The sequence below is a fragment of the Delphinus delphis genome, chromosome 4 (assembly GCF_949987515.2).
Source record: "Delphinus delphis chromosome 4, mDelDel1.2, whole genome shotgun sequence".
Classification (NCBI taxonomy): domain Eukaryota; kingdom Metazoa; phylum Chordata; class Mammalia; order Artiodactyla; family Delphinidae; genus Delphinus; species Delphinus delphis.
The window spans coordinates 38650075-38665846 of NC_082686.1; the positions used below are offsets into that span (position 1 = coordinate 38650075).

Sequence of the window (15772 nt, forward strand, 5' to 3'; positions counted from 1 at the left end):
TTTCTTTAAAGGATTGAGAAAGAATGCATTTGAAAAGTGTAAATAATTTATAAGTGGGATACAAGGCCTTCCACAGGATCTTGTTTATTGTTCTATATATGACAAATCTGCATAATATTTTCCTGAAATAAGATAACTAAACTAAAAATTATACAATTGATTGATACTTATTTAATTGGCTTCAAAGTCAGAGAATGACTATAACCTCAGGGTAGTTCAGTTCTTCTATCACAACTAAGGGAAGGGTGAGAATAATTGTGACACCCCCCCCCCCCCCCCCGCCCCGGAGCATTCAGAGCCTATTTTGTTTATTGTTGAGGATATGGAAACAAGAGGAGGAGACAGTTCCATGTTGACTGCGAGCCACACAAAACCAGCACTAGCAAGGTGTCATAAACGAATGAGCCTGTTTACACTGTCTCTGTTTTTAGTTTATTTTCCAGTTTTTCTATGTAATATGTATCTCTGTGTTGATTAAAGAATATTACATGGCATAAAATTAGAAATATAAATGTCTCAAAGTATTTTTGCATCTTCTTCCACAACGGATGATTTTATTGTTAAATGGAAATAACTTCATAACAATTACGTTGTAGCATATATAACAAAATGTTAACTTTTAATAACATTCTAAATAACTATTTCAGATGATTTGCTAACTGTGCTTTAAAGCAAACAGCATGTGCTAAATGCAGCATTACTGCATTTTCAAAAAGATTCTGCATAATGCTTGTGAGACAGTAGTTGATCTCAAGTTCTTTGTGGGTTCCTTATTGTGAGTCCCTGGTATTCCTGCAACAATGAAAGTGTTGTTATTCAAATGCACATAAACGTATTCAGTCCATAATAATAGTATGCATAGCCATCTATAAATAGGTGAAGAAACAATTGTATGAAATGCTTGATATTCCTCTGAACCACTTTTTGCAATTTCACTTTTAAATTCAGATTTCAGAAATAATACCACAGTGGTGCTCATAAGATATTCAGATATTTTTGTAAGCTTTTCCTGGACAGGATGGTAGCTTCTTAAAATTGCAGACCCTGTTTCACTAAATCTATATAAATATACACAATTGTATACATATATACAATTACAAGAAATGGCCTGAACATATATATAGTTTTATATGTGTGTAATGACCTTTTTTAATATTACTTTTTCTTTTCTCCTAGATACACCATCAGTTAAGATTATACCATCCACTCCTTTTCCACAAGAAGGACAGCCTTTAATTTTGACTTGTGAATCCAAAGGAAAACCACTGTAAGTGATTTAATGAGCAATACAATTTTTTACTTTTCTTGTATCCTGCTTTGATTGCAGTCTTTAACTGCAGAAATCCCCTATTTTTGTCTTTTCTTGGTGGGCAAAGTGATCTCAGAACAGAAAACCCCCTGAACCATGTCTTCATTAAGTGTTTGTGGAAGATTGGTCTTGTATTTTGTCATCTAGTGAAGTTTCTGGGGAGGCTTCCAACTGTGATTTTTTTGTTCTTTTTCTTTCTTTCTTTCTTTTTTTTTCCTACTAAGATATTTCAACCTGAAAGGAGTATAGGCTTAATCAGTCACTGTTTTTACATCATCAGATTGTAGAAGTTACACATGCTGAACTTCTCTCATGAAAAACTTTGAAAATATTGAATCCTCAAAATATGCCCAAGTTTTAAAGTTACATGCGAAATCATTTTCCTAAGGGGGATCAAATCTACACCTCTAGTGTAGCCCCTGAGACATAATTTGTGAATGTGATATGTTTGGAGGTAGTGTGAATGAAAAGGGTCACAGACTCCACATTTTCTATTATAAAGCGATTTCATTGTTAGAATGATGAGTTCTAACATCACTTCAACCCTAAAATTTTACTTTTTGACATTCATGTTTATAAACAGCTAACTCATAGAAAATCTATATTTAATAGAAAATTCAAGTATGGAGTATCCAAATAAGGATTATTTCATTGGAAGTGATTTGATCTTTCTATAGTAGCATTCTACATGGAGCTGAAAGTCACTTATTTGATCTTTTTAAAAGCTTCCAATTGATTTGCATTTCTGTTTAAATTTTAATGGGAGGCATTTAATTGTTCTCTATACATAACTATATGGGATAGCTTTTGAGCAAATCAAATTTAATTACTAAAAAATTGTTTCTAATAACATTTGTTATTTAAGTGTAGATTTCATATTATCACATGAGGAATTTTTCTCTAGTAATTTTAATACAGAAGCCTGAAATTTCAACTTCCTTAATTGTATTGTCTTATACTTTTTAACACACTAAGTGAACTCATACTTTCTTTATCACCGTATTGTTATTTTAGAACTGTTCTCTCTTCCAGTAATTATTTTCTAGAGATTTAAAATATACTGACTTAAAGAGCATTTTGTAAATTAATCTATTTTTTTCTATCTTTTAAGAAACATTTAAGGCATTTTAGACCTTGAAATGAGCAAATTTTTTCAAAGTAGCTTTACTACATATATCCTGTACAATTCACTTTTATAGTTCTTACCCTCTGATAAGTTTAAGTTGCTTATAGAAAACATTTTTCAACTGCAGTGCGCTATCAAAATGTGACAGTGCATTTCAGTACTACAGTTTCAACAGAGCTTTTGGCTGTAAGATCAGTACTTTAACTAAGAAAGAAGTGTAATAGACTCTAGTCAGCTTTAGACATACTTAAATCCAGTTTCTTTCCTCCCGATGTTGTGTATCTAATACCAGCGCTTCTTTCCTAACTTTCCCTTCCAGTTCCACTCCTGTTCCCTTTGCTTATTATTTTCCAACTCTGTCTGTTCCTCTTTCCCCACCTCCCCACCCCCCCACCCCACCCTTAGCTTCCATTTCTCCTTATAACCTCAGAGGTCAGTGTTTGGAGATATGATAAAGTATCAGGGAATAGCAAAGGATTTTTGCTTTTACCTTCTCTCCATAGTTCTGCCCCAAAGTACATATGTGTACAATTTACACATTTAAATGAGGTGAAGATGGGAAATATAATATATAGAATGCTTGGGAATAAATACATTCCAGCTCAAATAGCATCTAATTACCTATCAAAGATCTTCTCTTTGATTCCATATCCACTCTCACTATCCACATTTTTTTTTTTTTTGGTGAGTACTTAGATTGTGATCTATGTAATTAGCTATTTAAGTAGTCCATTTCCCTCAGCTCAGATATGGTTGAATAGATATGCCTTATTGTGGTCTCTGTTTCAGTTACCTAGAAATAAACTTGGATATGCAATAATCCTCTGCACTGCCGATGAATGAAAAACACAATCTCTTATTTATTTATGTTATTTAAGAATACAAAGGTTCCAGAAGTTTAAGAAATAGAAAACGTCACCTTTCTCAGAAGGATCCTGATTAGTATCACTTTGCTATAGGTAATGGAAATAAAAAGGCTCCTTGTTTTACAGAAAGGAAAACTAAAGCTCAGTATTAACTGACTTTCCTTATTCATCCAGATTTAAAATGGATGAGTCAGGATGTAAACTTAGTTCAATCATTGCCCAAAGATTACATTCCTTCAGCTATTTTCTGCTACTTCAATTGCTGAGTCTAAATTGTCACCTATGTTGGCCAAAGTCACTTTTGAAAAATTAGGATGGGCCCTACAATAACGTGCAGCACTGAAATCGAAGCTCTGGATGCTTGAAGGTGAAGAACTGGCTAGTCTCAAGACACATTTTACTGCTGCTGTTCTCTTCTATCAGGCTTTCTGCTGTATTTGTGCCCTTTCTGGCAACTTGCCAAATTCCTACCAAGCTGACCACTTTTAGCATGAGTTTACAGCCATATAGAATATCCTCTAATTAGTATAGTATCCTCTGGCAATTCACTCATAAGCTCCAGAAGGGTTAAAATTATTATTTTCTATCTTTATCATTATAGATCATAATGTTATATTCTATGTGCTATGGTCCACAAGTAAATATACATTAACTTATTCTCTTGTATTCTCATTCCCAACTCTCTTTTTACCATTTTCTTTCCTTGTAGACCTCCAGGCCATTGACATTAAAGGTATAGCCAACTTCTTTGACTCATTTTTGCCTTTAGACCACTGCTTCTCTTATGCCCTTCCTAATTATCTTAAAATCCACTCTTCTGCATTTTCAAAGTAACTATCATTTCCAATAAATGAAGACATTAACCTCTTTAAAGACAGTCTCAGTTCTAGCCTCTCTAGTTTATATTTGATCTCCAACAGTGCCAGTTGAGGCAGATAGGACAAATAAAACAAGGGAAGACTGAAAAGAAATCATTGGATTTTCCCAGAAGGAAATTTTACTGATCATAAAGAAAACAAGTCTCACTAGAGCAAAGAGAACAGAACACAAATTGAAATGGATTAATCAGGGAGTTAGTAAGTGGTGGGGAAGTAAAGAAAACAGGAAGGACACCCATTTCAGAAAATGAATCATGAAAAGTGGAAAAGGAATGAGAAAAGAAAGTTATGTCAAACAGAAGTTTTAAAACAAAAAATAGTAGAGAGGCTGTCCATATTTTAAGATAGGATCAAAAAAGCCTGTAAAGAGTGGGAGTAAAAATGAAGTATGTGATATCACATTTACCCAACAGGTAGGTTCGAATTTCCTATTTTACTCTGGTAATCACCGTCAAAGTTCTCCATTATTTTGCTGCTATTACACCTGATTCCCCATTTTGTTATTTTGGAATCACGGAGAAGCAATACTGTCTTAGCTTCTAATTGACTCCTGAAACACCCGATTTCTATTATCCTTACCAATTACCCGAGTCCCCTTTGATGAGCAGGTGAGAATCAGAAGTGGATAACAGGTATATGATTTCTTTACATTTTGTAGCTGACATATCATTTCCTTAATCCGTGATCAAATATTGTTTTTTTAAAAATGTTTGACCAATGTATGATTTCCTAAAGTATGAGTTATCCACAGTTATTAGGCAAGTTAATAGTAGAAAAAAATAGCACCACTATCTTTTGTATAAATCACAAAGTGATGGTGTGACTCAACTCATACTGAGACTCATGTTCCTAACCTGGCCTCCTATATGCTAACATTGTTTTTCTTGTTCTAAATGTGAGGGCCACAGTGACTGTTTATAAACAATCATGCCTTATTTGCCTGCTTTGGATTGAAGCCTTTTGCTGTTTTCCTGTGGAACAGCTGCATAGCTTGGGCCAGGACCAAATTGTTCCACTTGACATTACTATAGAGGCATTCTATTCTTTCCTTAAAAGAGAGATTACTGTACATGTCTGTCTATTGTTTTAATTTTAGTTTAAAGTGAGGACCAAGCTAATGCCAGCCACTTTTCTTTAAAGTTCCCAGAATTTTTGCAACCTTCTTTCTTTGGCTGAATTTCCAGACAGCTTTCAGGCAGCAGCATTCTCCGCTTATAGAAGTAGAGGGGAAAAAAGCTGTTATATTACATTAATGTTATGACCTTAAAAGGTGTGGGATTGCCCCCCACATGCTATAGCTAAAGAATCATCATTCATTTTAATCAAATATTTAACACTTTGTAAATTTACTTCACAAAAGCAATGTGACATTTTCAGTCAAATAAATGTATATTTGGTATTTATTCTATAAAAAAAAATAATTATAGTCATTGATAATTTTTTCTGTATACCTGGCATTATGTTTATGTTGTAGTTATTATTTTACCTCTGGTAACCACACTTTTTCTTATGAATTTGGTATGAATCTAGTATACATAATTGCATTGCACATAACATCGCTATTCTGAATAAGAAAGATTTTAATCTTTAGGAAAACAGATCACATATCATATAATAACTAGTGAGGTGTTTTAGAGGAACACTTACACATCCATTTTCAAAATGATCTAGAATTTAAGAAGAAATCTGATAAAAACACACTGATGCATTTTCCTATTAGCATAATAGAGATTAAAAAATGAGATGCAAATGAAGGCAAAACAGTTTTCTCAGCCTAATATGTACCTTTTTACAAATCACAGGTTATTTACTAATTGTCATATAATCCAATCACAGCCAGAAGAAATGACAAAACAAACAGGAGTTAAAGAAGGCAAGTAATCCAGAGTGAAATGTCTTAGCCCAAAACAGAGGAAAATATGAATTTGTCAACGGAAAAACAGTGCAGAAGGCTGCAAATAATAAAATAGTTTATTTGGGCTCTGAAGAATTGCAATTCAGGAGACACAGATTCTGGTTAAACCAAAAGAGTGTTCAAGGGAAGAGAAAGAGTCAGGGGCTTATAAAGACAAAAAGCCACAAGGCTGTTAAAAGTTGCCTAGTGAGAATTGTGATTGACGTGAATCAGGAAATATTTGTCCTTGAGGAATCCTGTGTTATTTTAGGGTAGTCCAGAAAGTAGACAGGCTGCCACAAGTTATTTTAGGGTATGGGCCCAATAATTATCTTGAGTTTCTGGCAGATGATCTAGATGTCTTAAGTAGGACAATAAGAGATCAAAAGGTTAGATTCTATTCAGGCTGAGATGGGCATAAGTCATACTTTGTAATAGCCTCCTGGCTCCATTTTAGGGAACACTCTTAGCAATATAGACTCCATTTTGATTTTCCTTTCACAAATTTTGGGAAAAAGAATATGATCTACAATGATGGCAATTTTATATGATTTGACTTAATGCCTAGTAGATGTTAATTACACAGTATTTGTCTCTCTCCTGCCATCTGCGCTATAGAAAGTCATCTAATTAATCGTCAAGGTCTGTGTTTATGTTCAGATATACTATCTAAGCTGTCATGCTCTGGGGCAGAAAAAGCTGTGTGGTGCAGTAGAAAGAGAAATAAAAGTAGCTTTGAATTATAAATCCGTAGATATCTGTGGCCTGAGTGGTCTTGAGTAAGTCACGTAACCACACCAAAATGTTTTTTTAATTAATAAACTTTATTTTTTAGAGAGCTTTAGGTTCACAGTGAAATTGAGTGGAAAGTACAGGGTTCCCATATACCCTTCGTTCCTACTCATGTCCAACATCCCCCACTATTGACGTCCCTCACAGCAGTGGTATATTCATTACAATGAACCTATACGGACCTATCATTTTCACCCCAAAGTCCACAGTTTACCAGTGTTAAGTATACCAAGTATATTTTATTCTCTAAAATTAGAAAATAAAACCTAGCAAACAAATTGTTTTAAATATTAATGAAAATATATATGCAATTTCTGCCTCCAAGTAATTTCATAATAAATAATAGCCATGAGGATAAGTTATTATTTTGTCAAAAAATTACATACAGTGTGTCTCACCAAGTTTTAAACTCAGAAGTCTTAATTACATATTTAACACACATGCTGATATTGGGCTACTATGGCAACGCTGGGAACTGAGTTACTATCTCAGATTTCTTCCATGGCTCTGAAATTCAAGGTTCTAAGCAGAATAAACACATTCTAGGACAACGGTTTGTGACTTTCCGAAGCATGTTTGAACAGCAAAGGAATCCAAACTAAAGTCATGGCAAAACTGGCAGGGCAACATGGCTATTTTTGTTGAGGTTAAATAGTAATAATGAGCTGTAGAGAAGAGGGACAGAGGCATGAACCCTTGTCAGGGGGTAAAATGTAATATAGCTAGAAGTGGAAAAGTTCTGAGACATAGGAATAGCCCCTCCATACTGTTAAGGTAGAAAAAAAATTTAGAACAATTGGAAGGACTGGAAGGGGTAGAGAATGAGTTCTGGTTCTACAAATGTGGAAAAGGCAACATTGTAAAGGAGTTCAGCTGGGATGAAATAGAGATTAACCAGGTAGCTAGTTTTGACAGAAAGCCAAAGCAAGAGCTCTAGAGAAACCAGAACTAAGTGAATAGCATGGTTCATGAGTGGTTGAGAATCCAGAGTCTGTGATGTATAAGGCCTCATTTTGGCATAGGTTTCAAGTTCACTCATGCTAGTCTTATTTTAACCGCACAACTATCCTGTTGTAAAAGGTTTACAAAGACTCTTATAATTGTTTTCATTTTGTAGATAAGGACAGTAAGTCTTGTGGAGGTCATATGACCTTTTCTAGTCACTCAGTTAATAAATGGTAGATTACAAAGACACTTTTTAAAAATTTTAACAACTCTGATGGTTATGTTTCCTTATTTACATAGTGTTTTTAGTTCTCCTATCATATTGACTTTTCACAATAACCCAGAGAAGTTGGCAAGAATGAGAAAATACTTATAAACTTTTAGGAATGCCCATATTTTAACTAAATAATTATAAAAGGTTATCAGTTATGAATCAAACCTGTATTAGCATACCTAAATAGTATCTAAAGAATTTCTAAATATATCTAAATAGTTCTGATTATTAAATATATTTGTTTTTAAAAAGCTAATTATATTATATTCTTAATTTGATATGTTTGAGAAGATTAAGACTGCGGGTTATAACTACAAAGCAATACCTGCAAACGTAATACCAATGTAATGAAATACAATGCACAGCCTTAGAGGGTAAATAGAATAAGCCGGAAGTTCAAAGTGAACACTCCCCCAAAGTATGTCTTTCTTGCTAAATACTACGCTTAATATGTCACCAAAAAAATTGGTGGAATAAACATAATGAGGGGACAGACCTACTATATACATACTCCCACAAAGTCAGTCCTTGGATGATAAAAGTTACAGAGCATTTAGATTTTTTCCCCCCTTGTGTTCTGATCTCTAGAGAGATATAAAGTTGTCTCAATTAATTAATTAAAGGCATTGTAGTCAGTTTTTTCTAAAGTGTTTTCAAAGGAATAATATTGGGAAATTCGCTCCAAGTTTTCATAATTAAAAAAAATATATCCATGTGCTGTCCTTTTCATACAAGTTTCTCTTCTGAGGCCCATATGGTCTTTTGCTTCCATCTCATGGCTTCAAAATTTAATCCCATGTTGACTTTCTGGAAACACACAAGTGGTTATCTTGGAAATGAGACCGAATATATTTGGTTTTGTTTTTGAAACAAGAAGCTGACTCTCGGTAATCTCCACTGCTGTTATTTAGGCTGGGCATCTGTGGTGTGTTGGGCACTCAATCATTTTCAGTTAAATGTGCCTATGTCTTGTGAAAGTCCCATAAGAGCTTGCAGAATCATGATTATAGATCCAAAGGGGAAATGTACTTCTTGAACATTTCCAGGTAAGCAATTTTCTTGCAACAAAACCCCAATTATTTTGTAAATGTTCAGTGGGAAACTCTAACACTAAAATGTCTCAATATGTTTAAGACATTGTGGAGTGATAATGTCATATCCTTGATTAGATTTTAAGATGCGTATATTGGGCTCATGGATTTTAAAATCTCTGTTTCTTTTTAATATATTAATTATGAGATTACATCTAAGCATTTTACTCTTTATTTAAAGATCTGTAAACATTCATTTGTGTTTATATAAAAACAGTCATCAAAATGGTAATTGTAGGAAATGTGCAGAAACAAAAATCACTCTTAACATGTAAAAGAGCTGAAATATCATACTTCATCCTTGATTAAAGAACATGTTAACTTATTGCTCAACAAGTGCCATTCAGTAAGATTTGTTTTTTCTCTTTGCAATTTTTTTCCATAATACATGTCCTAACGTTAGAGATAGTATCCTTCTGGTGATCACCATTCAACTTACTGAGAAGTGTGTCATTTTGTGCTTGTGGTAAATAATTTGATTATCATTTTTGCAAATATATGGAGAGAACAAACTGTGAAAAAATAAAATTCAGAATCACTGGAGATATTTAGTATTATTTCAATTAATGGTGAAACTGAGAAAATTTTTATACCTTGGAAAGCCATTTATTCAAACAATCTAAAGAAATTTTCTTGCATTATATGTGTTTTTACAAAGTGTGGTATATATTGATTCACTTTTCTAGATATAACCTCAATCATACAGGAACCCCGAAACTTCAAAGTTTGAAAAAAATTTAAACAGCAGTGTCCCAAGTTGTAGAAAATATGAACATTTACAAATGTTTCCAGTTAGAATTAGTAGAATATGTCAGTGATTGTTGATGGCCTTAAAGCCCAACTCTTTCAAATTCAAAGTACTGGAAACATCTGGGATGCTTCAAGGAAAGGAGAAAGAAGAGAGAGACAGAGAAAATAAAAAAGACAGGAGAAAAGAACAGCAACTCTTGTGACTTGTGACCAGCAGATTTCTCTAGAATGGTGAGCTGTGATGGATTTCAGCACCACCACTCAAAATTACAAGTACAGAGATGAATATAGTGAGGTGACCATCAAGAAGCAAGATTAAGGGCTTCCCTGGCGGCACAGTGGTTGAGAGTCCTCCTGCCAATGCAGGAGACACGGGTTCGTGCCCCGGTCCGGGAAGATCCCACATGCCGCGGAGCGGCTGAGCCTGTGAGCCATGGCCACTAGGCCTGTGCGTCCGGAACCTGTGCTCCGCAGCGGGAGAGGCCACAACAGTGAGAGGCCCACGTACTGCATTAAAAAAAAAAAAAAAAAAAAAAAAGCAAGATTAAAAGTATAATAGCTTTCCAGTATAGGGACAAAAAGACCTAGAGGCCACAGGAGCTCTCACTGTGGGTCACAAATGCAGTGTTTTTCAAATAGCTGGTTGTGGCTTTTAATGAGTCATCAGATTAATTTGAAAAACCGTTTTTAAAAAACAAAAATAAAATGGAAAAATAATAGAATAAGAAAGGAAGGAAGAAAAAGAAAGAAGATGTTACAGTACATTAGAAAGAGCAAGTTTTTTTCCTGTGTGTATATGTTTGTGCATTGTGTAAAGCTGTAAAATATATCTTTTTCTGTAGGTCGCATTTCAAAAGATTTGAAAATTGTTACATTAACACCAACTGTGGTGAAGCTGGATCTTGGGGACATTCAGGAAAAGAACATGCTAAATCCTAATCACTTCAGTTTCTCTAAAACTGTCACTACACAAAAATGTATGTTCAAACTGAGGAGATCTTAGCTCCAAAAAAAACAGTTGAATGGCACTAAGTATGTTCTGTTTAATAATGCAGAAAAGTTTGATCCTTTGAGAAGGATTTCATCCAAATGATTAAAATATACTTGCAAATGTTTTAATCTTAAATTTCAATTATCTTCAGCATTTACTTACATGAAGCATTTAATTCCCCAGCTACCAGATAAGTGACGTGCACTTTACTTTTACTTTTCCAAAACCATTGGTTTTAATATTAGAAAAGAAGGAAGTCGTGGAACAGAAACAGTTCTATAATGGTGACACAGTGTTTAACATAAGTATTAGATCTTATAAGGTTAGTTAGCACAATTTTATAGTAGTGAAAGTAATGGATTGTAAAGTAACTCTTATATGGAGAATAGGACCCTGTCATTGCAATGTGCCCTTGAACTGAATGGTTTTCAGGCATCTGACTGATTAGGATGCTTGTAGATACATTTTATATGGTATCAAATTGTCCTTATAATGTACACAGGTTGATAAGGTGGAAATTCTGAGAAACTCAGACTCATAAGTTATTGATTTGAAAAACATGAAAATGTTCCAAAGTCTATCTTAGTCAAAGGAGGTTTCAAGGAGTCCCTAAGTTTCAAAGAAATTGAAAACAATATTTTCTTAAGACATTATTTTTTAAAATATCATAGAGATTTTGAGGTTAATGTACATACAAAGAGGGAATTATTATTGCTTGGATGAGGGAATGAATGTTTACTCAAGATTTCTTGATCTTTTAACCAGGAGTTAATATTCCGTGTTTACCAAAGGGAAAAAAAATGTTAAGTGTAGATAAGGCATGGGTAATTGTTTTGCTTTAGCACAAAGTCCTTGAGAGATTAGCTTAAGCATTTGTCACAATCTTGAATATTTTTTCTTCAGTGCTAAAATCTGTCACTCCTTCAGGATCATAGCAATCTTATTTTTTCTGGGGATAATCTTTTATTTCTTGTGCCACAAAGCATCTGGAATTATACAATTTGTAGTATGAATGTTTTGTTTTCCAAAAATGTTAAAATAATTATCAATGAACACTACCTTATCAGTAAAAAGTGGTCCAGGATTTCACAGGTACTCTAAAAGGTGCCATTATTTTCAAGTCTCTAAAGGCACTTACCTCTTGCATATAGTTTATTTTCTATTTCTACTACAAGTTTCTAAACTTGTAGGCAAGACGTACCTTAAAAAGTCAGAATCAAGTAGCATATGCTCAGATTAATCAGGGTAGAAGAAATCCATTTCTCATTTTCTATTGAGATTTTAAATCTAATGATGAAGTTAACATTGATTTTATTGTCCCATCTGAATCTAATCTTTAATGTAATGAGACTCCTCCTACTTGACACTATACTAGTGCAATAGTTGATTTCAGGATTTTACCTGAGTAGATAAATTCAGAATCAGACTTTCATCTTGCAATTTAATGGAATAGGTAGGCTTGATTTCCCGCTTCAAACTGACTTCATTTATCACTGCATTAAACACCTTTGACCCTATCAGGCAGAAGTACTGATGGTGATATTTGAGTAGGGGCTTTCATTGTTGAGACTTTCAACAGGAATCACTGGGATTCTCAAACTGCAAATAGAAGGGAAAAAATCATTGCTTTTCATAAAAAGAATTTTTCAAGTATAGGAAATATCTTATCTATTCTGAGCAAAGACTAACCCTTAAGAATTATGTGGATATAGCAAGAGACTGAAGAACACGTCCAGAAACCACTAAAATCAGAAGGGAGTGGAGACCAATGAGGAAAAAAAGCTAAGGAACTATTTCACTCTTTCTCTCTCTCTTACACACACAAATACACAAAGACATATTTATTAAATGAAATACAAATAACTGCAACAGGCTAGAAACACAATGGAAAATTATATACATTAAAGAGTAGTTAAATTTTCTTCACCTGCATAATTTCTTCAAGTCTTCTTTTCCTTTTTTTCCCTCTTTGCTTACTGTATTATTCCAGCCCTAAATATTTGAAATATCAGGACAGAGCCAACTTCATAAATGATGATACCAGCTGTATCAAAATACAGATTATGCAAAAATAATTATTCTAAATATTGTGTTAAAGAGCTATAGGGGGCAGAAATGTGTACATATAATCATATATTTTAAACATTTATGAAAATACATGGGGCACATTTCCACATATCAGAAAAGCAAAACTTTTGTTTTTTGGCCGCATTGGGTCTTCGTTGTTGCGTGTGGGCTTTCTCTAGTTGCGGCAAGCGAGGGCTACTCTTCATTGCGGTGGCTTCTCTTGTTGCAGAGCACAGGCTTTAGGCACGCGGGCTTCAGTAATTGTGGCACGCAGGCTCAGTAATTGGGGCTCGCGGGCTCAATAGTTGTGACGCACAGGCTTAGTTGCTCTGCAGAAAGTGGGATCTTCCCAGACCAGGGATTGAACCCCTGTCCCCTGCATTGGCAGGCAGATTCTTAACCACTGCGCCACCAGGGAAGCCCCGAGATGTATTTCTTTATTTTCTTCTAGCACTTGAATTTAGAGTTTCTTAAACTGAAATCATCAACTTTTCCTTTCCACTGTATCTCAGTTTGTTTCCACCCTGGTTTATGTTTTGTTTGTTTGTCATTTGGTTGGTTAGTTGGTTGGTCTTGCATTGTTATTTTTTCCTATTCAGGACTAAGATTGTGTTCACACAGACTAGACTCCATAAGGAGAGTTTCTCCTCTGTTTTCACTAACACCATACATTTTCTATCTCCAAAAAGTTATGTTTACTTTCCCAAGAGCTCTTCTATTATATTCTATTATTCTGTGCTTGCCTTTATTATTACTCCAACTTCATGTAAATCTTTGTTTTCTCTCTTCAGAACTCTATATATGGTCTCTTCATTGAATTTTTCTTTTTCAGGTATTTCACATTGGTATACTTAAAGGAAACTCTGCTCAGAAATATTTACTTCTCAAAAGAGTTAGTAAAGCATTTTTATTTTTCAGGAAAGTCTGGATTTTTCCACCTGATACTCAAGGCCAGGGTTGAGTGCCAGGCTAAAAAACGTACAGGTTTAAATGTACAGGTTTTTGTTTTTACCCCCCACCTCTCTATTCCAAACTTTTTCATTTCTTTGCTTTTGTTCATCCTCCTCTTTATGACCAGAATGTTCCCTACCATATTTCATTCTGTATTCCATATTAACGGCATCATCAGTCTTCTGGTCTAATAGTAAAATAATACTTTTTCATGTTCAGCTTCATGTCCTAAAAACTTTGTCTCGGGGGCTTCCCCAGTGGCGCAGTGGTTGAGAGTCCGCCTGCTGAGGCAGGGGGCACGGGTTCGTGTCCTGGTCTGGGAAGATCCCACATGCTGCGGCGCGGCTGGGCCTGTGAGCCACGGCCGCTGAGCCTGTGCGTCCAGAGCCTGTGCTCCACAGTGGGAGAGGCCACAACAGTGAGAGGCCCGCCTACTGCAAAAAAAAAAAAAAAAAAAACTTTGTCTCGGACTAAGCTTCTTATGAGCATATTTGGTTCTGTTCCTTAATATCAACTTACATCTTGGCTTTTGATTTTATTACCCCCAGCTCAGTTATCACATCAAATACTTTTAACTTTGCCCTTTCCTAATTTGTTATCTTAGCCAATAACACTATCACCTAGTAACCTTATACTCTTCCAGGCATTCACCATGTTTAAATTCATCTATTCAACAATATGGCCTCTGGAAGGCAAGCATCCTAACCAGGATTCTGACTCCTCTTGAGCTGTCATCTTCCATTTCTACCGCTCAAAATCCTGCCATAATTAGAGAGATGAGTCAAAAGTTATATCTTTCATAAAGCCTGTTGCAATGTTCCTAATGCAGATATGATGAATCTTTATGATTTTTTATAACTCATTTATGCCACTTACCATATCCTGCCAAATGTTATATTTGATTAGACATATTTTATGTAAACTATTAAAGTATAATATCTCAGAGAACAGATATTATTTTAGTTTTCCTATGTCCCTCATAATTCTTGGTTCAAAACTTGCACTGATTTGTTTATAGATACTTGTTAGATAATAATTGTGTAACCTCATGAAGTATCTAGTCAAGAATATATAGGTATACTTTAATTAACAGCAACAACAAAAATGTTCATTGATCTCTTACCTGTCTTAAGATGTAAGTGTAAGAGTAGGACATTTTCTGGTAATTAAACCCATCGAGACTCATTGAAGATTACTCTACTATAAAATGTTTCTGAAGTTTTGTTTTCCCTTAAGCAAAACTATACGTATAAAGACAGACACATAAATGTTTCATTGATTATGTTTTAAAACAAACCTCAATTGTGATAAGTAAAACATTCAAAGTTAACTTGGCTAATAGTAAAAGTTATTTGATGTTTTAAGAATTGCTGCCATGAAAAGTATAAAATCAATATCAGAATAAAAGGAAAACAAATTTCATTATAATTAAGTTACACAACAATCAAATCTGAGGAAAAATCACAGTTTGTATGTATTCTCCAAGGGCCTAGATCAATATTTTTACAATAATTAAGAATATACCTTTCAATATATATAGAAAGTTACTTACAAACTATGTTCAGAAACATCTCGTTTGATCCTCAATAACAAAATAATCCTTTATGTATCTTTAAATTTGAAATGATCAACATAATAAATAACTCCACAAGTAATCCCTTTCAGTCTCTTTCTGCTTATCTACCATATCCTTTGCTTCCAACTGAGACTCATTACAAAATTACGTTTTGAATTGGTTTCACGGCTTTGAGAAAGGCTATTCTTTGAACTTCCTTTGTATTTGTGTTTAAATTTTAAAAAAGGAGCAAGCAACCCCAGCTTCTGTTTTCCTATTTTCC

The 15772-nt window shown here is 34.3% G+C and overlaps 1 protein-coding gene across 2 annotated transcripts in view; it reads left to right on the forward strand.

The window, feature by feature from the left end:
- The window catches only part of CADM2 (cell adhesion molecule 2), a 1062587-nt gene that overhangs the window by 959012 nt on the left and 87803 nt on the right, over positions 1 to 15772 (forward strand). For both annotated transcript variants that reach the window (XM_060010480.1, XM_060010481.1), the window contains exon 7: positions 1177 to 1267. In XM_060010480.1, the coding sequence (XP_059866463.1) occupies positions 1177 to 1267 (91 nt within the window). The remainder of the gene's footprint in view (positions 1 to 1176; positions 1268 to 15772) is intronic.